The sequence below is a fragment of the Cynoglossus semilaevis genome, chromosome 11, assembly GCF_000523025.1.
Source record: "Cynoglossus semilaevis isolate Cse_v1.0 chromosome 11, Cse_v1.0, whole genome shotgun sequence".
In the NCBI taxonomy this organism is placed as follows: domain Eukaryota; kingdom Metazoa; phylum Chordata; class Actinopteri; order Pleuronectiformes; family Cynoglossidae; genus Cynoglossus; species Cynoglossus semilaevis.
This window is the reverse complement of record NC_024317.1, coordinates 6,190,580-6,215,896: the sequence shown is the minus strand read 5'-3', so window position 1 is coordinate 6,215,896 and position 25,317 is coordinate 6,190,580. Positions and strand designations below refer to the sequence as shown.

General features: G+C 39.7%; 2 protein-coding genes across 2 annotated transcripts; both read left to right on the top strand.

Annotated features, from left to right (window-relative positions):
* Window positions 1-15,848: 15,848 nt before the first annotated feature.
* On the top strand, window positions 15,849-19,375 carry LOC103386127 (keratin, type II cytoskeletal 8-like). The gene is given in 11 exon segments (XM_025060278.1): window positions 15,849-16,170; window positions 16,173-16,417; window positions 17,504-17,712; window positions 17,796-17,856; window positions 17,959-18,054; window positions 18,154-18,318; window positions 18,429-18,554; window positions 18,703-18,923; window positions 19,011-19,063; window positions 19,165-19,203; window positions 19,254-19,375. Coding segments are annotated over 11 exon segments (1,557 nt in total). The 5' UTR covers window positions 15,849-15,941; the 3' UTR covers window positions 19,367-19,375.
* Window positions 19,376-23,360: 3,985 nt separating this feature from the next.
* Window positions 23,361-25,303, top strand: LOC103386114 (keratin, type II cytoskeletal 8-like). Its single transcript, XM_008320238.2, has 3 exons — window positions 23,361-23,805; window positions 24,886-25,094; window positions 25,178-25,303. Exons 1-3 carry the CDS (start codon window positions 23,452-23,454, stop codon window positions 25,290-25,292), a joined length of 678 nt encoding a protein of 225 aa, XP_008318460.1. The 5' UTR covers window positions 23,361-23,451; the 3' UTR covers window positions 25,293-25,303.
* Window positions 25,304-25,317: the final 14 nt, after the last annotated feature.

Sequence of the window (25,317 nt, the reverse complement as noted above, 5' to 3'; positions counted from 1 at the left end):
CTTTTTAGAAAACTACATAAAGGGATTTACCTTTGCAAAAGAATGGTTACTTTTAATCATCACTGTGGTCACCGCTCTCAGACAGCATTGGAACTTAGCATGTTCAAAAATGGCATTTGTCAAAATTGTGTTAAAATGTCAAGGATTATATGACTAAACTTATATGACACCGCTTCAGAAACTGTGCTAGCAACTGCTAATGATTTCTAAAACTTTCTAAAACTAGCCATGATTGTTCCCTAAGTTACATGTTATGTTTTTTTTATGATTATTATTTTGTCCACTTATTTGTGTAGTTCGGAAAAATGTGAACAACTCACATTGAGCCGAGTACATGCTAATGGTATTGCTAATTTAAGATGTGGCTGCAGACTTCAGTGTAGCTCCAGAACTACAGCTGTAGACCACAAACAGTGTTATTGTCCCTGTGGGTGTTATGTCTAAAAATGTGCCCGACAATGGAAACACTGAATTGTTGCCATTGTGTTACCAACATTAACAAGTCTTTCCTAATGTCAGGTGTCAAAACAACACACACCTGTTAGTCGGCCTTCGTACTTAAATGGCTACCAGTGTATTTACAGAACTCTGTCTTCAATCATCTAGCAAATACAGACCATTATTTAAGCATACACTGCTGGGATGTGGCAGGTCTTAAAAAAAAAAAAAACACCATAAGAGTATGGCTATGATAGCAAGAAGAAGAAAGAGTATGAAATTCGTTTCCACTGGTTTTTATGTGAGTAACACTCCTCTCATAATATGCAAGGAAATAAAATATCTAGGCCACGTCATTAGTATAGATTGAATGATGACTTTATGTTCTGGCTAATAAGCAGCTTTATTAGTTCGATATAGACTACGACAATGTCAAAAGGTTGGTATTTACAACTGCACACCCAGACCAGACCCTCCGTGTTTTTAGGGGAAGATACTGAAGCAGCTAAGAATGCTAGCACTTATGGAGCCAAATGGTTTAATTACATTTCAGCCACAAAAGAATGGTAATTAATTAATAAGGAATTTTTATTAATGGGCAGGCAGTTTTCAAGTGATTTATAGCTAATATCTCTAACTAGCAAAAACTGCAGTTAGCCACTTTGCTAACTATCTCCCCTACTGTTTACTGCTGCCAGTTTAAAATCTTTAAAATTATTTTTAGATGTTTTTTTTTTTACTTAAAATTTTGTTGCCACCATGTTATACTGCAAGTACTCTAAACCCTTGTGACTCTTTAAAATATTCTAATATTCAGAGTAATTTTTACTGCGATGATTCTGGTAAAAGGACATTATTACTATAACATTGTGTTACACCTGCAGCAACTGTAAATCCTACAAACAACCTGTCACAGAGAGCTGGTCTATTTACAACATGCCATATTTTAAAACCTAATTATACGTTCTCAATAATGACAGGTGTTTTTTACAAGCTGAAAAAAATGAAAGGTCACTACTAAATATAATGTCTCGTCATTGTAAAATGAACAAACTATTTGTTGAATTTTCATTTGAAGGTGAAAGTGAACTACTTTCTGTCATTGTGACACAGCACACCGCTACACACAACCAAATGTGACCTCTGCTTTTAACCCATCACCAAAGTGAACAGTGGGCAGCTTTAAGCACCAACGGAGCAGTGTGGGGACGGCACCGCGCTCAAAGTACCTCAGTGGTAACTTGGAACCTTCCAGACCCAAGTCCACTTCCTTAACCACTAAGCCACTACTGCCCCATTTCCTTATTGTCAAATGTCTTAGGTCTAAAACAATGTCATTGTATATTAATTTATTAAAAAATAATTTCATCATAAATATAATCTGAATTCAAAAGTTTAAAATAAATATGGTTGTATATTACTTGAATCAATTTAAAATAAACGTAAATGAACTCTCCCCTGACATTTGTCACCAACATTAATGTTACTTTTATCCTTAAACATTGAAGTGCAGTCACACACATGCTACAATACTGTATATAATTCTGTAGATAACAACAACAACAACAACAACAACAACAACAACAACAATAATGACCTACAGTACTTTTATCCTGTTAGTATTGGACTGTTTCCACCTTCTCTGTTAGCTCTTGGTGAGTATGTTACCAATAAGTGGTCAATCTAACAACCTTTTCATCACCTAGTTTTATGGTGTCTGTGAAGCATGTGCAGCGAGCTGTTCACACCGAGCAGGTACATGCAGGACTTTCTGATCTTAAACCATGATCACTGGGAGTTAACCACACTTTTTTTGTTGCCCTGCTGGAGAATATGCTTCAAGCACTGCACTCTGAACCAGGCCTTTTCATGTGACTGCTGCTGTACATACTCATTTCATAAATCCTATCATAGCAGTACTTTTAATATTACTCATATACAAATAGTGGCCCAATCTGTTCCTGGTAGAAGACCCAGCTCCGAAAGAACACTCTCCCTCTGATTTCTTTCAGTAACGCTGAAGTTATGCTCACAGTTCTTGCTCTGACAGGCATTGTTGACAATGCTGCAGGGAAAATCAGGCATGAATCCATCAAGATGTTATGTAAGATAAATATCAAAAACAACCATGTCTGACCTTAAAAAAAAGAAAAAAAAAAGAAACTTGCTCAGATGCAGAGATGAACATATATCTAAAAAGACAATTTATATTGACATTCATTCATCAGCAATATAAATACTTTTTGTCTTCCAATGTTTACCAAATTTGAACAAAAATATGGGGTAAATATGACTGGACACAGCACGTGATTGGCTAGTGAATTAGTAGTTTGGCATCAGTTATGCTCACGATCAGTGACCAATAATATTGACCCTCAAAGTACTAATCTTTCTCTAAACAACAACAACAGACGTCATACACTATGACAGTAAAGTTTTGTTGATAAAGTGGGAATTGATGTCATAACCTGCAATTTAACATAAAAACGTATGTAAATACATCTGCAACAGAAGCAAATCTAGTGTTTTCTGAAGCCTCACCCGATAGTCAGAGCATGCTATGGATATAGTCCTGTCCTGTTCTTATGTACAATCTATAGATTTATGGAGCGAGAAAATTTGGTTTCACATTAAAAACGTCTTACGACTATACTCTAAAAACTAAAAACTATAATGTACGACTACTTTCACTTTTTGCAAAACACTTTGCAAATCAAAGGTGAGTCATAGCAGTACCAGTTGTTCGCTGCTAAAACTGCAAACAAAAGTGACTGTTAAAGGTACTGCGTTACTGCTCAGAGCAGCGTCTCAGTGTCTTTGGCTGAGTGCCCGGGCAGCAGGGGCGTCAAGTCCAATCATGCCAGAGGAACGTTCTGAGGAAAGGTCGGTGCTGCTGTAGCCCTTCAGTCCTGTTCCATTACATCTGAACACAACAGTTTTTTTCTTAAATAACATTTTTTTAAAATCTTTTTTTACATTTCAACAGCAATGAATGTTCTGGAGATCTCCTGAGGCTGTAATATCAAGAACCTGACATGAAAATTTAAAAGCTACATTCCTCTGCCTGATTAATGTCAAGCCTGTGTACACACCCACTCTGTGAAGGTTACTAGCATGTCTTGCTGTGAGTTTCACCTGAATGTTATGTAATCTTTACATTCAACCTCTGTCCTCTCTCAACAAACTGACTGCAGAGGCTGTGAGAAAAGAAGCTTCCAGCGACACCGTGCCTTATTTATCTGCCGGCTCTTAAATCTTCCGATGCTTTGTGTATAAGTCGGCCTTGGTCTTTAACGAGAACTTGTTTTTAACAGTAAGATACAATTCTCTGTGTTTGTGCAGACCTGCGTGGAAACTTTATGCCGTTACATTTTGTACAGCAGAAACAGAACAAGAGCCCACAAACAGGGTGTTTGGTTACAGAAATCCTCTCACCGAGCACCTGAGCTGGCACCGAATCATCCTGTATGACATCATAAAAACGGCTTCGTCCATGAGGCCTATTCAATTTCAGACACTTTGGATGTGTTTTCCTGTTTTTCTTTCATCTCAAATAATGCTCAACAAAAACAAAACCCTAAATTGAATAAAGTATTGAATAAAAAATGTTTATTGGCTCTCAATTCTTATGACAACATGTTTAACTGTCTGAGTTATTACTTTGAACACTATACCTACTTCCTCAGTGATGCACCCTAAGTACAATATAAATGTGTCCTATCTTGTGTTTATCCATACAAGACCTAATATTTAAAAAAAAAAAGTGGTCGGCCGGTGTGTGAGGATTAAAATTCAGAATAATAATAAAAAATCATTAAGTCTTGTTTACAGTAGCCGCGACAAGTTTCTCACCCTAAAAACTAAAGTAGTACAACAGGACCATTCATCTTTTGCAGATACACAAGATGAATTTACAAGATAGTCCAATAAATATGAATTCAAAACTGCAGTACAATTCATTAAGGAAGAGTCATTGAATAAATACATGCAGTACAGAGCAGTAGATTGTGTGTATTTCTGTACTGCATGCAATTGACCTGTGGATTCATCCGTGGGCTAACTGGTGGATCAGGTGATAGAGGTGGTCTGCACAGTCCTTCTGGAGTTTCTAGTCTGGATAGATCAATGTCACTCCAAGATCTTGTCTGATCCTGTCTGTTATGCTATGCTATGCTATGCTAGTTATACCATGCCCCCAGGATACCCCACCCAGATGTCATGCGGTCCTTCAATAAGATTTCTGAAACTGGAAGAAACATTCTGCAAGCACAGGATTGTCTAAAATATCACCGCAAATGCTGTGAATCTGAGAGCAATCGCTTGCTGTCGGTCTAGACCGGTCTCTCACGTCTCATTTGTGTTCAAACAAATGGCTGTAAACAAATTGAAAATGAAGAAAAAACCTGGTTTGCATTTTAAAGATGAGAACAAAAGATTAATTCAAATCTGGCTTCATTCTCTTTTGGTTCTACAATAAGTAAGGAAAAACCTGACGGTTGCATCGCACTTGTAATGGTATGTTGAGTAAATTAGAAGACGAATGCATGGTCTAACAACAGTTGGTTTCATTCTAAAATGTCGGTGTGTGTTTTAACCAAAGGAAACTAAAACCTAACCTGTTTGTTAGGGCAGGACTCACAATTCTCTAACAATATAGTGGCTGCATTTAGGAATTGTACTATGTATAAATGGTACTCACCTTACTATGCAGCCCATAGTTGTGTGGAAGATAGAATTTGACATTTGAATTTTTACATTAATCAATTCATTCAATCAAGATAATTTTTGCACCAGTAAGTAATTTGTACCGATTGATGTTTAAGCATTTTTGCAAGTAATTTGTACCGATTGATGTTTAAGTGTTAACACTTTCATTGCTGAAGCTATTTCAGCCATTGGAAACTCCTCAGGTTTGGTCGAACCAGTCCAACAATTCACACAGCTGTCATTCTCTTCACTTTATTACCTGTCATTGAGTCCATTCTGTGAGTAAGTAAATTACTAAGCAACCCTAGGACACCTAGTAGCTGCACAAACCTGCCAACTCGACTAGATTGCTCCAAACTATTTATCTAAACTGTGATCTGAAATAATCTAAGCTGCCCTGCCCAAAGGGTGGTGTCCTTCAACCTGGAATCTCTGTAGCATTTTCTTTTAAGCGCACATTGGGTTTTTCCTTTTGTTTTTAAAAAGATTGTATTACATTGCTGGAGAAATGTCAAAAACAATCTGTGCACAGGTGAAAAGGTACGTTTTTTCCTTTGACCTCTATTGACAGAAATGTAGAAACTGGGCAGGCCATCCTGTATGTAGCACACAACGTTTGCAATGACAAATATGTGTTTCTATTGAATTTTTGTGTCAACAAAGACCAAGTCTTTCAACAAACAGGACACTTTAAAATGACAAGTGTCACATTTATAAGATGCATGGATTCTGTGGAATGGCCCTTTTGGCCACTGATAATTATGGTCTGCTTTTAGGAGTGTCAATAAGTCACACAAATGCACCTTTCACTGTGATGTTCTCACAAGAACCCAGCTGCTTTAGTCTGGCATGGGTGTGAATTATAAATATGAAATGTTGTTCCCCATTTATGACAGTGCTTGTATTTAACCAGGCACATAGACAGCAGGTTTAATAACATCTGCTCTATTGCTCAGACAGCACTTCCTGTTTCATCTTCCATTGAAAACTCTCCAACTAAGGAGGGCGTTGTCCTCTAAGCAAAATCCTTATTTGCAAGCTTGAAAGGGCTGGGTAGTAGTGAGTGTTTGTGTTGGGAGTGTTGTCATTCCATCAGCTCTTTTGTTTTACTCACGTTCTTGCTAACAGGGATGGAAAAATAAGAAACGTGTAAAACATCAGATTTACACAATATACATTTTATGAATAACTGTTTGATATAGTGGATAAAAAATGGCAAATGACGAGGGATATCGTGAATACACTGCAGGTTGACCGACAGCTACGTTGTCCACTAGTGACAAGCTACTTTTCAAATATAGTAGCTAAGCTAAGCTAAACGTCTATATATACCTTAAAAACACGAAAAATATGATACAACAACTGAATATAATACGACAGGATTATAATTCAACAGAACTGTTGAAATTTTTTTCTGAAATTTCTTTCTCTTTTTTTCTGAAATGATTGATTTTTTTTTTGTGTTACCGTCTCCTACTTTCTTTAGATATACAGTAAAATTCTCATTCACACTCTCTTTTACTAAGAAAGGCTGTGGACACTGACAGGTAGCAAAGGCTGTCAGAATGTGTTTTATGAGCTCATGTCAATAATCTTCTTCTCTTGGTTGAGCTGTTCTGGGGTGTGTAGGCATAAAAAGGGTGGAGTGATTTAACCGATGCTCACTTTTCTTTTTCAAGTTCAAACAGGCACAAACAAGCTTTCAGCCAAGTGCTGTTAAGGTGTCTGAATTCAGAAGTCCTCACTTCCATAGTCTTGTTTTAGCTTTAGCTAACTTTGTAACACATAAAAATGTAGCACAAAAATGTTACAATTTTTTAGGTTTGCCCATAGCTGAACGGCTGTACAGCAGACACACACATGCAACAAGGCAGGGATTTGTGAATTTGTGAGTGCGTAATGACAGTGGTTGCTAGGCAGAGCGGCAACAATAACAATGTGGTCATGGTTCGTCGATAGTGAACTGTGGGAAAATAATGCATGTCTGTCTGATAACACTGACAAGTACAGGTGTTGAAACGTCACAGCTGTTGCAGTAATAAACACTGATGTAACTCTTCTGACGACGTGTAATGATTTCCTTTATTTTCTCATTTCTAAAGGTTTTGTGTGACGCACATCAGAAAAAAAAGCGCATATTTATCTTTAACCGTACTTTACAAAATTATTTTTTTCACAAAAACATATTTTACAACGGTTAATTTTATACCAAAAGAAAATATAATTAAAAACATATATATGTTATTCATTATTATGACCAATTATGACAACATGAACTGTCTTGTGGGCCAGACTTTGGAGACGTCTGACGGTAATGGCTACGAGCGCAGTTTCTACATTTTAAATATCGGTTTGTGTAAAAACCCGGGACACCTTGTTGTCCATCCATCCATCCATTTTCATCCACTTATCCGTTACCAGGTCGCGGGGCAGCAGTCACCACCCGTGTCACACTGCACCGTACCAACCGCCCTAAACCTTCCTGAGGGTGGAGAGTCCACTGGAAGGTACCAACCTCCCTAACTGGGATTCAAACTTGCCCAGGAGGTGAACCCTGGGGTTCCACACCAATGACAGAGACGATGCCTCTGGGCCAAAGCGCCACTACCTTGTTGTCCGTTTTCTATTTTAACAGGTGACAGTTGCGTGGACAAAGCTGTGACTTGTGTTCAACTCCAATGAGTGCGAGGCCACTTCAGTGTTGAACCTAAGATTAATTGGCAGGGCGTTGTCCCAGGAATGTGTTCACCGCAGGCAGAACAGGCAGACCTGCTTAGACAGGACCTGTCTTACCTACGTTTCACTGTCCAGCTCACGGCACACAGAGATCTGATCACAGCGGAAGTTAATCTCAGTTCATTTTTAAAAATTAAATGCAACTAAATGCAATGTTCTTTTTCTCAGAAAAAGAATCAGTAGACTGGCAATTAATCTACCTTTTGTTCTCTGCATGTTATCCTCTGTCAACTTTGATTCAGGCACAATGTGATCGTAACTCCTCTGCCAATGCAATTATGTTGCCTGAAAAAAAAAATTCAACTTGGCAAATTTGGCCAGTTCTTGATTGTCATCAACTGTTTTTTAACCACCTTGGCATTTTTCTAACCCTTCTGGAGCATTTTGGAAGTCCTCCCAGTTTCAACATCATCTGACAGCTGCCTCTGATACACCTTTGGGGCAAGTTGGAATTAAGGAGTCACTCAGGCAAAAAACCTTATTTCATCTTGCTGCTCTATTAGGCTGCATAGGCAGAAGTGTTATGTGTCCCAAATAAAAGTAAGTATTCCGCCGTTTAGGCCAAGACAATGTGCAGCGTTTAGCAACATCTAGGGGTGTGAAGTAGCCTGAGTCAGAATAAGAGTCAGTGTTCAATGTTTTCAAATCCTGCATTCATAATATACAGTTCAACTGAACTAAACCAACGTCTGTTTATCTGTAACTAGTGTGACTAGCGCCCCCTACCTGCACTGCAGCTAAAAATTAATAACTGGCTTAAAGTAGAAGATGACAGTGACAGTATGTTGTTTGTTTGTGTACAATTTGCACCACATGTATTTCCTTAATATCAAGTTACTGCAGTTTACTAGTTATACTGGCTGACCAGATTTATCAAACTGGAATGTTTTAGTTTGAAGAGCAGATCAGAGTGAATCTGGTCCGTCTATAATATAGTAAAGACACTGAGGAGTCGTGAATGGCCCAGGAGCCACAGGTAGAAAATCTTAGAATGTCTTAGAATAACAAGAAAGAAAGTGGATTAAGGCTGTCAACAGTGAGCTTTTTTTTTTTTTAAATAAAACTCTGCCAGAACTGATTAATGGGTTTGGATGTTGTACTATCAAGTACTTCCTACACTATGGAGAACCAGTGTGTCGTAAAACAAACATTCACCGCGTTAGTTTGTGTTAAACTGCAGAGTGAAACCGACGAGCCGTGGAGGTTGAGGTGTGATTATTGACACAACAATCCATACAAACGTTGTACAGTCACTCCTACTGTGACTACAATTTGACCTCTTTTGAAATAACCCACTCCCCCCCCGACACACACACACATCCGCACGCGTGCATGCATAGGCAAATGTACTGGTTGCTAGGTTATCATTTTTCCAGACAACCTCCATGTACTTCCCTGTCTGAGGGTGAGGGTGAGGGTGAGTCATTCAGTCTCTCAACACTTTCAGCCTGTGTCAGTGACCGCAGTTACAGTAAGGCTGTAGGTGTGTGTGAAAGAGTGAGGGAGAGTGTGTGACCAGCAGCGAGGTGCTAAAGTACATAATTGTAAAATACTTCCACTTTTAAAAGAGACAGTATGAATCAGTGGGTTTTTAAGAGTGTTTTTTTAATAGTGAGTTTGTCTGCTGATAAGTTAATGAAATTAAAAACAAAGAAAAATATTCAGCTGTTGTTTATGAAAATATCAGGTAATCGTCATTGTCTTAATTTATATTTGGTATGTTTTGTCGCACAGTTTAACCCACCCCCACCCCCCCTGCGTCTGGTCTCTCTCTATTTTTTCCATGCATCGGTTGCAATTTCTCTGTTGTATGGGTGTGTACTTCTCGCTAGGCCCAGATTAAAATCCAGTCCACTCCCTGTAAATGAACACACCCACAGTCTTATGCAGATGCCAAAACAAGCACACACGGGTGTGTTGGTGTGACAAAATGCTTCACATTCTCTCTTTTGTGTGCATCCACTGTGAAGGACTCCCATTAAATACCGTGGTTGTACCCATTCAGCCACGAAGAGACTTCAACGTCCTGACACCTGTGAACGGTGCAGTGAGCATCGTGTCGACGTACTTCTCTGGTGTTTCGGTAAAAGGTAAATAGGTAGGAACAGTGAAGAGTGTGTGGAAAACACTGGCAGCAGGCATGCAGTGACAAACGCTGCAGTGAAACAGTGAAGCTACAGGATCCTGGACATGCAGAAACTTGATCCTCCTCTAACTCAGGGTGCATGTGCTGTTGCGTGTTTGTACTTGTGAATATGTGTGTGTGTGTGTGAGTGAGTTTATTCATAAGTCTGTAATGGCAGGGTTAATGAGTCACACCACAACAATGTTGGTGTCTGCTGTTGTTAAAGCACTACAGATGCAGAGATATAGATGTACTGACTCATATTTCAGTGTAATGAAAAATGTTTAAATGATTATACTAATACATACTACATAGTTATAAATATGCAAAACAACAATATAATCTGAAATACCTTACAAATAAATAATAGTAATAATAATAGTTTGCATTTTTTAATTAATACATTATGTTCATGTTATTAATATACAGAAAAATTGATCAGTGATGATAAATTACAATCGCAGAAAATTATGATTATTTATCGTAAAATAATAATAATAATGATAATAATAATAGTATTATAATAATGGAAACAACAGTAATAACAACAACAACAACAACAATAATAATAATGATAATAGTGTTATGTTGTGGAAGAGAGGTTAGCATTCTTGTCTTACAGAATTCAGTGGTTCAGTGTTAAGAAGGTTTTTCAAATGTTTCTGGAAAAGAAACTACTGCTGGTTATACTATTACTTGCAGTAAAAACTCAGTCAATAACTGAATATGAATTAACTAAGAGCCAGTGGTGTAACTACTTAGAGTAACTCAGGGGCAGTGGTGGCTTGGTGATTAAGGAAGCGGTCGTGGGTCTGAAAGGCTTCAGGTTCGAGTCCACCAGCTGCCAAGTTACCACTGATATGACAGCTTAAAACTGCCCACTGTTCACTTTTGTGATGGGTTAAAAGCGGAGGTCACAATGACAACTTTCCACTAAGTGAATTTCCCATTTTGGAGTTGTTCTACAGGTTCAAGTATCCAGAGCCTTAACTCACAACCTTCAAATTCTTGGTCTGTCTTGTTCCCAGTGAAACCTGTCATGTGTTTATAGTTCAAGCCCAACCCAGGCCCTAAAGCAAGCTGACATGTCGAAATGACCCAGTCAATCAGCGAGTTTATATAGGAGCCTTTGTTTGGATGTAGACGTTAGTCTTGAGATATGCTGTTCATCTATGTTGCCCTGAATTAAGAAAATAGACCTGCCTAAAGAGTAAATAGATGAACGATTCATCAGTGTTGTTTCAATGTCAGTGTCAGTGGGGCAGTTCACTCACAGCAAGATTTAAAGATTTGAATATCTATCTCGTATAAATGCAAGTGGTGTGACCGAACTGTCCAGAGGATGAAATGCAGACACCTAGCATGAAACAGTTGTTGAGTTTAGTGCTGTCAATAAATTAAAATGTTTAATCAGATTAAAGATTCATGGCAGCTGTGGATTAATCATGATTGATGACAATCCTGAGTTGTCATGATTAACCTTGATTAATCCAAGTAGAATCAAAATTCCTCAATAGGACAAAAAAACATTTATTTCTGTATATTCCAGTCTCCTTCCCCCTTTTACACGTTAGCAGCACATCAGCACATCTGAAGGCCTATCAGGAACCCAACAGCAAAGAGACTTAAGGATTTGTAGACGACAAGGAAAATGTACAACTTCAAATCAGTATATTGGGTTATTGGGTAACAGAGGCTACAGTGATGAGCACCTAGAGCAGGCATGGCTCGGGAGCCACGGGTTGGCCATGGTTTCATGTGGCTCTTGTGTTCATGTCAAATTTTGTGTTCTTGTTTTTTATGTTAGCGAATCTCACACGCATGGGCATTGACACAAATGACTTGGAGGGAAAAACCATTAAGTAGTGTAGGCCACACAAACTTACTCAAAATGGGAAAAAATGCACAGCAAAAGGAAAATATGAAGATGCAGACAGGACGTTTGTAACAGAGTGGAAGAATTTATTTTTTAAGGGATGGGGCAGTTTGCATGTGCACAGGTATATCATGTGGCTCTTTGCGGTAACACAGTAAAAAATTGTGGCTCTTAGCCTATAACTGGTTGGCCACTCCGACATAGAGAGTTCCTCCGCTAGAACACACAGTAACTGAGGTTTCTAAATACGAGGTGCAACGTGAAAACCTTGTACTGGAAAAGCCCAAACTCCAACATTCATAGCTGCAGCTGCAACTTTAACATTATCACTGTTCCTCACACGCTGCCATCCCTGCTGTGATCCAGATGCCACACATCGTCATCTTAATAACCTGTCAGTTCAGCAATGCCGTGACTAAGTCTCCAACCACAGTAAGACAATAAACACACTTTTTGTAAAGTTATTGTCTCGCGCGGCGCATCTGTGCAGAGGTGCACTTGTAGCATTGCTCCAATCATTTGTTCTGCTCTGTTCTTAAATTTGTCACCACTTATTCACACACAAGTGGTGCACACAACCCTGCACAGTCTGCTCATTACAAATGTACACTCTGAATTGCCGAGCCATTGTTTTCTTGGCCGCTCTCTTGGATCTTTAGGAGGAAGAGGTATAGCTTGCCAAACGACACCGCAGATGTTGCAAAAGCTGACAAGCCCAGTTTTCACACCGTGCAGTTTCTAAAAACATTATGCAAGTACTAACCCTTCACTAAGTCACCGAGCTGTAACGTGAATTATAATCGTTATTTGTTTTTTTAATTTTAGTTTTTGATTAAATGCTAATATACAGTTGCATGCATTTAATTGGACATTATTATTTGCAGAGCAGTTCGTAGGTCGACTATAGCAGCAGCGTCTGGACAGCTATGTATAGCCTGAACCTGCGCTCTGCAGCAGTGCAAGAGCAAATACTAGAGAATGTGAGTGGTACACGCTAAGGCGGTAACACTTTCACTGAGGTATTCACTCAGTTGTTAAAGACAGCAGTTGCGTAACAGTTTTTTTTTTTGCTCTGTGCCAGTTTCAGTAGAGTAGATCAATCAACTGAAATAAAAGAAGAGAAAATGCTGCAGGCTGGTTGGTGACTTTCTTTGGATGAAACATTCTGTATGGGTGTGTTGTTGTTCAATTATTTAATTGATGCATAGTTCTAACCAGGTAAGAATTAGGTGTTTTCAAGTTCTCATGAAGCAAATGACACAAAACAACATTTATTCACACCTCATCTGCAAACCTCATCTGCATGCTGCTGTGACTACCTGTTTAATAGCCACATTCTTATAGCTATTAAAATCCCATGCATGCCGTCATTCTACACGTGCCAACACGACATATAATATGTTCTTGCAGGGTTTGTATGTTGCTTCACATAATACACGACGTGACTGGGGCATGACTGATGACATTTCAAACAAGCATAGACAAAGCAAATCGTGCCGGATTGCTGTGTCCACCCATTTTGTCAGGTTACACCAGCTGAATCCTCCACTTCCCAACTACCACCTTTCCGGTCATATCATTTTAAAGGCCTCAGTACTTTGTTCATATCACGTGCATTATTGTGACATTTCCATGCTGTTTTCTACAAATAGCTTTAGGACCGCAGAGATTTGAGCTTTAGAGTAAAGTTCCACACCATGGTAGAAATTGGAGGCATGTGCATGTGAAGAATGGAAAGAATGAAAATACAGGCCTCACCTACATCAAAGGTGGCTTGAAGAAAGAAACAAGAAGTGCACTGTTTGATTGTGGGACAACTGGGTGTGGTGAAATGTATCCACAGAGTGGAGGAGATACTGAGAAAAAGAAAGAGAGAGAGAGAGAGAGAGAGAGAGAGAAGGAGAAACAAACCACAAGTTCAGGGGTCCTTAACCTGCATCGCTGATTCATGTTCTCTGTTTACGTGTTGTTAAAACGCATCATTCTGTGACATTCATCGGGCAGCATTCATGAAACTTCTCCAGTGGTCGTTCCATTAGATTTTTAATTAAACATACAGTGGCCTGAGGCACTTATTAGATAACCTTCATAGCATTTATCTTTGGAGTGGTCCTGCATGTTTTGTTTTTTTTTTTACCAGAAGACAGTGAGTTCTGAGTGTGTGTTTTCTATGCATGCATAAATACACAACATGTGCCAGGTTATGAGAGGGGATTCAGTTCGATTTGTCTTCTTTACATTTCTTTCCCCTCCTTGTGATGCTGGTGTCATGTCTGCATCAGGACAAGGGAACTTCATTAGACGTCTTTTGTGGTATTTTCTCAGGTATTGCGACCTTATGTCCAACAGTAATACAGCACCCTGTCAGAATTGGGTGTAAATCTTGTTGGCAGTCGTGTGGGTGAGCTGACGGTCTGCTGGTCCAGGCTCATTACCAAAACCAAAAAAACAAATGAGACTATTGTTCAAAGCAGCAACTGTTCAGGTTTTTTCTTATTTTACCACTACTAACATAATTGGCCAACGACGACATACATATTATTTCGCTTTACCATTCCAAACATCCACAGGAGCTGCTTTTGTGCTACCAAAATTGCAGAAGAATGTCAAGAGCAGTTTGACAAAGTCTTAATGAACCTGTTTTTAAAGGCAGTGCTTGTATTTTGAAACCGCTACGATTCCACAGTATTATCATACATAAATAAATAATACAAATAATAATAATTAAAAAAAAGCAAAAATCTAAAATTTGAAATAATTTGTTAACGCCCTGCTAAATACATTTTGTACTTTTTTATTCTTAAGAGTGACAGTTATGATGAATGAGTCAGCAGTGTGCACAGCAAAAGCAAAAAAAAAAAAGAATGCTAACGTTATTAGCCAAAGCAGGCTAAGAAGAAAAGAAGCTGTAGCCACAACTATTCACCGCTGCCTTTTTCTATCCATTTGTTAAAGAAAGTAAAGGATTTGTAAAGTAAAGATTGTTACACAATCCACTAAAATGAGAGCAAATAGCATATTTGAAGGAAGTGGAAGGAGTGGAGCGACGTCCTCACACCTCAAAAGAAGTTTAAAGGCAGACCCAGCCCCTGCCCATTCCTGAACTCATCTATGAATAACTAGTTCGAGCAATAAAGTGCTGGTAAGACATGTTGTGAGATGTAGGATGGAGAAAAAGGAACTTTTTTTTCTCAACACAGTTTGTGCTCGTGTTTATAGGCATAATTACCAATGGTTTAGGCTTCATTAGCATTAGCATAAAATCATATATTATTAGTGTGGTGTATTTTATAATTACTATAAGAGGACATTGAAAGATGACAAACTGAGAGTGTTAAACTGAAGTATTACTTTACTTGTTCAAACTAGGTGTAATGACAGAGTGGGCTTATTTGTTAGCATGTATGCATTAATGGGCTAGTAGCATTTGCAGCATCTAGCTTGTTGTATATTAAACTTAATTTCATGTGCTTTACTTGTGTTATGTAATGTAATATAATCTGTATTAAATAATACATAAGTTATATATAAGGATACATGTTAAGCGTGAATATTGTTTTTAAAGTTAAATTGTTTAGACAAAATTGAAACTGTGTGCATTTATTTTTTAGTTTTTAAGTTTTCGTTTTAGAGCTAATATCATGTGTGCAGTTTTTGTTTTTCATCTTTACTGTCTTTGCCATAACTTGCCCTTTTTCTACTTATATAATCATCGTACTTACAGAATCTTACAACTCTCTCCCTCCTTCCTGAGCCTGTCCTGCTGCAGGGTGTGTCTTCGCTTATCTGCTGACAATCCCTCCTTACCTGTTCTACAGGAACGGCCACTCATGTCATTCAGAACCAGGGGCGTGTACACTGAGGTGGAGGTGAGGCTGCACTGCAAAAAGTGAGAGTACAGGTTGAAGGGGCTGAGAAGGTCCCTCCCCCTGACTCGGCTCGAGCATAAAAGCAGGCAGGACTCTGGAGTTAGACACTCAGAGGGACTCAGCTCTCCTTTTGAAGTTGCTCATCTTCTGCTCTCCTCTACTCAAGAGTCAGCAACCCACCTCAGCCAAAATGAATGCAATGAAGTCATACTCCGTATCTGGCTACAGCTCCTCCAGCAGGAGGTCAACGGCTCCAGTCTCCAGCTACAGCGTCAGAAGAACCAGCTATGGTGTTGGATCTGGAATGGGTGGCTCAGGAGGTGGTTACAGCTACAGCATCGGTGGTGGTTCTGGTATGGGTGGTGGTATGGGTGGTGGTATGGGTGGTGGTATGGGTGGTGGATACGGCGGTGGTTATGGGTGGTGGGTATGGGTGGTGGTATGGGTGGTGGATACGGCGGTGGTATGGGTTCAGGCTCTGGCTTCGGTTTTGGTGCTGGCCAGGGTGGTGGTTTCATGGGAGCACCCATCACAGCTGTCCAGGTCAACCAGAGCCTGCTGGCTCCTCTGTGCCTGGAGATTGACCCCACAATCCAGACTGTCCGCACCCAGGAGAAGGAGCAGATCAAGGGTCTCAACAACCGCTTCGCCTCCTTCATCGACAAGGTAGGCTCCTTGAGATCTCACTTCCTCGTGTGCATACGACCACTAGCCTCATTATCATACTGTTGACAATGCAAATCTTGTAGCTGCTAACAGCTGTCAAATATAAACTTTTGCATCTCCTTTAACAAACAACTGCAAAAAAAAGAAAAAAAAAAACAACACTGAAGAGTGTAAAATATTAACAATTTGACCAACTGTTTTTAACATGCTGGTTGGGTTTTTTTAAATGTAAATGTAAAAGCTACCATTGAAACATAGCTATCACATTTCTCTCTCTTTTACATCCATCTAAGAAAGAAGAAAAAAATAGCATATGAAAATATGTCAACATAAGTGTCCATTCCTACTAGGATTACATTGCCATGACTTTCGCCTTTCTTCAGGTGTCATTTGGTCCAGACCAGGCCCACTGAGTCCAGTCTGTTATTTACACATTTCACCTGATTACTGTATGCAACGTCTTTGAAGTGTGTATTTCCATTATTTTTAACACAGCTGTCACTGTTTTTATGAAAGCGGTAAGGCCACTTTTTAACCGTGAGACCTTTTATATGTTGAAGCTTCCAAACTCTTTAAACAAAGCCCTCTTGATACTGTCCTGCTTTGTCTAGTGCAGTTTATCTGCCACACCTAGTTTTTTTTATGGCTGGAGTGAATGTGTGGCCTTCACATCCTGCAGCATGAGTCATAGCTAAACAACAAGACATACAATGGGAAAACACATGCACATGATCAAAGTTATTTTTTTAAAAAATGTGATTAAATTAAGGATAAAGAAATAATTATAAGTGGCCACAGATCTGCAAACTTAGAGAAGCTTGAAGATTATTTACAGAAAGAAATATCATAAAGAGTAATTGTTAAGACGAGGGTGTGGCAATTCAGATATGCAGTTATCCAATCATACATATGAGGGTGAGGCATTCTGAAGACGGCAAAAATGACCAACCACACCCTTTAAACCTCTTTGTTCAGTCCAAAACAAGTCACCTCGCAATTTTCTATTTATTTACTTTCAAATATAAAATGAAAATTGAAAGATTTTAAGAGCAGCATGTGACAGTTTCTGAAACTGTTTCTGCACAGGTTCGTTTCTTGGAGCAACAGAACAAGATGCTGGAGACCAAATGGAGCCTCCTGCAGGACCAGACCGTCACGCGCTCCAACATCGATGGCATGTTTGAGGCTTACATTGCTAACCTTCGCAGACAGCTCGATGGGCTGGGCAACGAGAAAGTCAAACTGGATAGTGAACTGAGGAACATGCAGGGTCTGGTTGAAGACTTCAAGAGGAAGTGAGTACTGGAATAATAAGTCGAACAGCAACAGCATCATGATGAAAGGCAATGTTCTTACAGGCTGTCTTGTGCTGTGACAGGTACGAGGATGAAATCAACAAGCGCGCAGCTGCTGAGAATGAGTTTGTTCTGCTGAAGAAGGTACAGCCACTGTACATCAAAATTGTTCACCTGATTATGAAGTTCTCCAAGTAAAATATTGTCAGCTATAACACTCTCTGTTTTGACACATTTTCCTGCCAGGATGTCGATGCTGCCTACATGAACAAGGTTGAGCTGGAAGCCAAGGCTGATGCTCTTCAGGATGAAATCAACTTCCTCAGGGCCGTCTATGAGGCTGTATGTGCCACAATACCCTGAATACTTTATTCAGTAAAAAGTTTTTAAACGCAACAATGTAAAGACAAATAATTAACTATCCTATTTTTGGTTCTGTAGGAGCTCCGTGAGCTGCAGGGCCAGATCAAAGACACATCAGTCATTGTGGAGATGGACAACAGCCGCGGCCTTGACATGGACGCCGTTGTGGCTGAAGTGCGTGCTCAGTATGAAGAAATCGCCAACAAAAGCAAAGCAGAGGCTGAGTCATGGTACAAACAGAAGGTAAGATTAGCGTAGAGCTCAACATTTCACTTGAAAAGCACTTGAAACAAGTCCTAGAACCTTCTTCGTTTTCCTCATAATTCACGATTTTTTATATTTTTATACAACAGTACGAGGAGATTCAGAGCTCAGCTGGACAGTATGGTGATGACCTGCGCTCAACCAAGGCTGAGATTGCTGAGCTTAACCGCATGATCGCTCGTCTCCAGAATGAAATCGAGGCTGTTAAGGGACAGGTATATTGGAAGAACTCTTATAAAAGATGTCCTTCTTCATAAAACAACTCATTCTATAACAGTCACTAATTCATTTTAACATAATCCCCTTCAACAGAGGAACAACCTTGAGTCTCATAATTCATTTTAACATAATCCCATTCAACAGAGGAACAACCTTGAGTCTCAAATCGCAGAGGCTGAGGAGCGTGGTGAGCTGGCAGTGAAGGATGCCAGGTTCCGCATCAAGGAACTGGAAGAAGCTCTGCAGAGAGCTAAGCAGGACATGGCCCGCCAGGTGCGCGAGTACCAGGACCTGATGAACGTTAAGCTGGCTCTGGACATTGAAATTGCCACCTACAGGAAACTGCTGGAAGGAGAGGAGAGCAGGTCAGTAGCGGTAGTCTGAATACTGGCTGTCATGTTTGGTCATTTTAGTTTGAATCAAGTACTAACTGTGTTTCATGACATTCTTAGAATCGCCAGCGGAGGCGCCACTGCAACCATCCACATGCAGCAGAGCAGTTCAGGTTGGTGTCACACCTTATTTATTTATGTCACGCTAAGAGACAGATCACACTGATACATGTACAACTAGATACGATGGAAAAACGTTCTTGTTCTTGTGCAGGAGTCTCCAGCTCCAGCGGTGGATATGGCATGTCCGGTGGTTATGGTGGCAGCATGTCTGGTGCGGTTACAGTAGCGGCATGTCCGGTGGTTATGGTGGCAGCATGTCTGGTGGTTATGGTGGCAGCATGTCTGGTGGTTATGGTGGCAGCATCAAGTCCTCTGTCACAACCAGCAGCAGCAGCAGCAGGAGAGCGTTTTAAAGAAAGGAGGCATGTCCGGTGGTTACGGTGGCAGCATGTCTGGTGGTTTTGGTGGTGGCAGCATCAAGTCCTCTGTCACAACCACCACCAGCAGGAGAGCGTTTTAAAGAAAGGAGAGCAGTCCCTCGTCATCTTCAGAAACTTTTGAAATTCAGGGTGCTACGCAATACTGCTGATAATGTTCATCAGAAGGGTTTATAAAGCTAAACAGATCTTTTCATAAATGGTAAACCAAAAAATAACCCCTTACTGTGTTACACTGCCAACATTGTGTATTTCACGGATCACTAGCTGTCTTTACTACTGCACACTACTTCAACATGAATCCACAAGAGTTTCTGAAGAAGAAAAATGGCATCTAACACTCAAATGCCAGGTCCGTTAGCAAGGCAGTTTGTTGTATCTCTGCACTGACATCCAAAAAAATAGGAAACAAGGAGGAGTGTCAAAACTATGAAAGAAAAGTGTAATTGTCAACTTGGTAAAACTGAACAAGTCACTAGGCAAGTCTGATTACTACGGTAGTGCAAAAATAATACATTTGTATGTTGTTACATGTTTACATTGAAACTGTGATCTGACTTCTTTCTGGTTTGTGTTTGTTTTACACTTTTGTCACACTGTTCCCTGATTAGTTTTGCCAATCCTTGCCTTCCAAGTTAAAACCATGTTGTAACCAGATTTATTTTGTCGGCATCATGTGACCAACTCATGCAAAATGTGCCATCAAAAGATTCCCAATAAAATAAATCTGAGAACCAAACAGGTCACTTCTCTGTGTCATTATTGTTACACCAAGCAAGAGAAAAAAAGTGTTCTAGCTCTGAAATATGCCGAGGTTGAACAATCACAGCAGACTGACATTTTTCTTACAGGGGTTTCACATGGTGGCAGTGGTGTGCCACTTTTGCACTTCCAACCTCATTTAACAGCAGATGCCTCTGTGCTGCACCTAAGCCTGGCCCTTCATCAGCTACATCATACATATACTTGGCAAGGCGCCTTTTCACACAGGATTTACTGGTCATCCAAAAAAATGATTTCACAGGATGTTGAAGTTTTTCTTAGATTTATTTTTCCAGCCCGACTATAGCACTTTCACCATCTGCAGGTTCGGCTTGCTTGGGCTGAACACTGGCCTTAAACTTTGTCCCAAGGCAGCAAACAAGTCTCATTAAAATCTCCTCTCCTCTTAGCCAGTTATATCCACAAAACTGTAGTTTTGTTAAATTGATACACAACATCACATTGGTTCAGGAGTACAATAGAAAATCACTGTCTCTTAACATATTTGACAACAGAACCTTGCAAAGAGGAAACCTCATCATTTCCTGGACCACAGAAATGGAATAAAATAATAAAATAATAATGGACTGACCCTGTGGACCACCAGTACATAATGTATGTTTATACTTCTGGTAAAAAAAAAGAGGCGGGGTTGAACATTTTAAGCCAAACAAGGAAAAAAACCCAAAAGTGACTGGAATCAATGAAAGGTGCTATTATTTACTATGATTATATTTGCCCAAAATAACAATGGTATCACAATACAGCGATTCTGCGATAATCGATATATTGCAATACATTTAATCTATGATACATCACGATATCTTTGAAACTGAAAACATTCAGATGTTATACCAAATGTTTTATCTATATATGTATTTATATGGCTTTAACGCAACATGTAACAGAGTCCTACAAAAGTAATTTTTAAGTTAAATACAAAAACAGATAGAAATCTCAATTTGATAAACTAATCAATTTAGTAATAATATTGTTTGTATATCTATAAACTGTAATCATTAACAGGTAAACATTAAGAAACAGAAAAATAATATATATATTTATACATATGTGTCTTAAACTAACAGAATATAAATGGAATAGAAACACGAACGCTAATCTTAATTTGACACATATACCAGTGTCTTACTGTAACTTTTTACAGTGAAACATAGTGAAGAAAACATAAATAAAAACTTGTAAAACAAAAAGGAAACAGGAAACATCCAGATTGTGCTGCATTTTACATAGTTTGGTCTTCTTAGCGACTCTCCCTCCTCCCCGTCCTCCATGAGACGCTCGGTGTACTCTGTGCTGTGTGTGGACACCTCCCGTCCCCTTCCTCCTGAGAGACACTCCCCATATGGTGTAGCTCATTCATGCTAAGCGCCATCCTGTGGAGGCTTGCAGCATTTTTTGTGAGAGAATCTATTTAGAATGAGTGTATGTTTATAGTGACCACAGGCAGTTAAGCTATCAAAGTTTCAAATGCATTATCAAAAGATAAGAAATCCACCTGCAAAACTAAAACGTGTGGTATTTTCAGTTATTAAAAGGTTATAAAAAAAAGGGTGTGTCCTGGTGCTAACTATTTGATTTTGTTGCAAGAATCACTTTGTAGTAGAGTATGGTTTACAGAAAATGATTCAATTAAAAACAAACCTCACAACAGAGTTTGCAATTCTCCATAGTCTGCTACTTAAAACACAAAAACCCAAGTTATTTTACTGTCCACACCCTTAGATCCCTCATCAGAAAGAAGGGAGGGTCTAAAAATGCATAGAAGGAATTGCAAACCTGTCAAACGCATGCCTTTGTGCTTAGACATCCATCCCAATGATGCATTTCTGATTGTACATTAAACCTGTCAGGTTCACTGTGAATCGCTTGTTCTTCCCTGCCTTGCGGGTCAGGGGACTGGCAGTGCTTTTGGATTTCATTTTTTTTTTTCTTAGCTTCAGAGCATTTATTTTGGTCTGAGTTATCATTATAAGTAAGCACATACCAAATGTTGAAGCTAGAGACAGTCTTGTTCCGCCAAACCAGTTGGGTTACTATGCACACAACAAGTAATGCATGTTTTCTTGAGAGGAAGACTTAATCCTGCTGCAGGTACAAACATAGGCTATATGGAAGAACAATTTGCAGAACATGATAAATTAAATTGTTTGTTTAGTGAGAATTATCATTTTAATTTGCTCATTTAAAAAAGAAAATAGATTTTTTTTATTTGTTCGACAGTCTCAATTACTTTGATAACCCATTCATTTCAGTTGATGTGAACTACTCTAAGAAGTACACTCCACTGTCAAATGCCTTTGTATGGTTGCGGCACAATGTAAAATATATTATTTTAAGTGAACCTACAGTTTGTCAATGCCTTGAACATTAAATTATTTTTAGGGCATCAAAACCCCGGCGACGATTATATGCCGATGACACAACTGTGTCTACCATAACTTGCCATCTGTTTGTTTTATCCTCAGGCAAAAAACCAAAAACCAAAAAACAAAACAAAACACTAATACAAAGCAGAACCCATAGACAAATATAGACAGTCTAACCTGTTTTTATGAAAAACAACTTTTGCACACAATGTGTGATAGATTCATGCCTTTAAGATGACAACAATAATCAATTTGAAGTATGAAACCAGTGAAGATACACAGCCTGAATAGATGGGAGGTTCACCTGCAATCCCTTACTCCTGAGTGATAATGTTCTTATCTGCTGTACACTATTGTAACAATCATTAACAGTGTATGACTTTTACAACACGACCAAACACTCCACTCCTTGAAACAGCATAGGTCAAACTTTCATTCACATTCTACCCACTGTAATTTAAAAGGATGGTATATTTTATAATAACTATGAGTAAACATCATTGACAGATGACAGGCAGAGTCTTAAACTGAGGTATTACTATGCAGTTGTACATTGATGGCCTAATGGCATTTGTAGCTTGTGGCATATCACACTTCATTTACAACTCTCCCTTCTTCCTGAGCCTGTCTGGCTGCAGGGTGTGTCTTCACTTATCTGCTGACAATCCCTCCTTACCTGTTCTACTGGCTACTCCTGTCATTCAAACCCCTGGGGGCGTGCAGGCGAGGCTGGACAGCAGTAGTGAGAGTACAGGTTGAAGGGGCTGAGAAGGTCCCTCCCTCTGACTCGGCTCGAGCATAAAAGCAGGCAGGACTCTGAAGTTAGACACTCAGAGGGAATCAGCTCTCCTTTTGAAGTTGCTCATCTTCTGCTCTCCTCTACTCAAGAGTCAGCAACCCACCTCAGCCAAAATGAATGCAATGAAGTCATACTCCGTATCTGGCTACAGCTCCTCCAGCAGGAGGTCAACGGCTCCAGTCTCCAGCTACAGCGTCAGAAGAACCAGCTATGGTGTTGGATCTGGAATGGGTGGCTCAGCAGGCAGTGTCAGCTACGGATTCAGTGCTGGTTCTGGTATGGGTGGTGGCTTTGGTGCTGGCCAGGCTGGTGGTTTCATCACAGCACCCATCACAGCTGTCCAGGTCAACCAGAGCCTGCTGGCTCCTCTGAACCTGGCGATTGACCCCACAATCCAGACTATCCGCACCCAGGAGAAGGAGCAGATCAAGGGTCTCAACAACCGCTTCGCCTCCTTCATCGACAAGGTAGGTTCTTCCCCCTATTTACAACTATCTCATGCTTTAGCTCTACAAGCGTTCGCACTTCTTCATAATCTTGAATAGCGTAGTCTGTTAGCTGTGCACCTTCCTGTGGTGGCTGATGGAGGACTTGGTATGGTCGTAGCCACTTTTTCTGGTTCCACCTGTTTGTTCTCAGGACCTTTATTATCTCCCGGTAACCTTGCTTGATTGAATGGACTATGCCGACCACTGACTATAGAAGAGCAGTATTCACCTGTGACTGAAAACTCTGGCATGGTCTAGTCAGATTTAGGGATTATGACCACTGGCTCTGCTGTTCTCACCAGATCCACATCATACTTCCCTTCAGCCCACAATTTATCAGTAACTCCGATTAATAAAGGATGTACCTGTGCTCCTTCAACAGACAAAGATGGAAACATGCAGGATCATTTCCATCAATCGACAAAATTTCGATACTGCCTGTTCTGTTCATAAGAAAAAAAATATGAAATGACTTAAATTGTGTACAATATTGACTACACCCAAACCTTAGTCAGCTTTCTAATCGCTGTATGCATCCGCTCTTTCGACAAGTGGTCTAACCTAGTTGTCAATTCAACATTAATGAAACAATACTTTTTCACTATCAGTGTTGTCACCAGTGTTCATTGGTTTTAGTGCAGTACCTCAAATTTTGCATATTAAACCTGTCAGGTTCTCAGTGGCTTGAGGTTGGGCCCTTCTCTCTCCTCATCCCGCTCCCCACCTGTTTTACTAGTTTTCCTTAAAATATGAAGGATAAAGAAATGAATATGTGTCCAAAGATCTGCAAACTTAGATCAGTTCGAGCTTTGTACAGCAAGAAATGTCATACTGAGTATTGTTAAGATTGGGTGTGGCAATTCAGATATGCAGTTATCTCTCCAGTCATGCAGATAAGGGTGAGGCATTCTGAAGCCACAAATGACCAACCACACCCTTTAAATTCCTTTGTACAGTAAAAAAACCCCAAAATGTTTCCACATTTTTTTATTTTCTTGAATAACAAATTATAGGGCTGGATTTTAAGAGCAGCATGTGACTGAAACTGTTTCTGCACAGGTTCGTTTCTTGGAGCAACAGAACAAGATGCTGGAGACCAAATGGAGCCTCCTGCAGGACCAGACCGTCACGCGCTCCAACATCGATGGCATGTTTGAGGCTTACATTGCTAACCTTCGCAGACAGCTCGATGGGCTGGGCAACGAGAAAGTCAAACTGGATAGTGAACTGAGGAACATGCAGGGTCTGGTTGAAGACTTCAAGAGGAAGTGAGTACTGGAATAATAAGTCGAACAGCAACAGCATCATGATGAAAGGCAATGTTCTTACAGGCTGTCTTGTGCTGTGACAGGTACGAGGATGAAATCAACAAGCGCGCAGCTGCTGAGAATGAGTTTGTTCTGCTGAAGAAGGTACAGCCACTGTACATCAAAATTGTTCACCTGATTATGAAGTTCTCCAAGTAAAATATTGTCAGCTATAACACTCTCT

Bases quoted from the DNA above. Each gene is read 5' to 3' on its own strand.
- LOC103386114 (XM_008320238.2), top strand. From the start codon at position 23,452: ATGAATGCAATGAAGTCATACTCCGTATCTGGCTACAGCTCCTCCAGC. The intron at 23,806-24,885 runs GTAGGTTCTTCC...GTTTCTGCACAG, and splicing joins TCGCCTCCTTCATCGACAAG to GTTCGTTTCTTGGAGCAACA. The intron at 25,095-25,177 runs GTGAGTACTGGA...GTGCTGTGACAG, and splicing joins GTTGAAGACTTCAAGAGGAA to GTACGAGGATGAAATCAACA.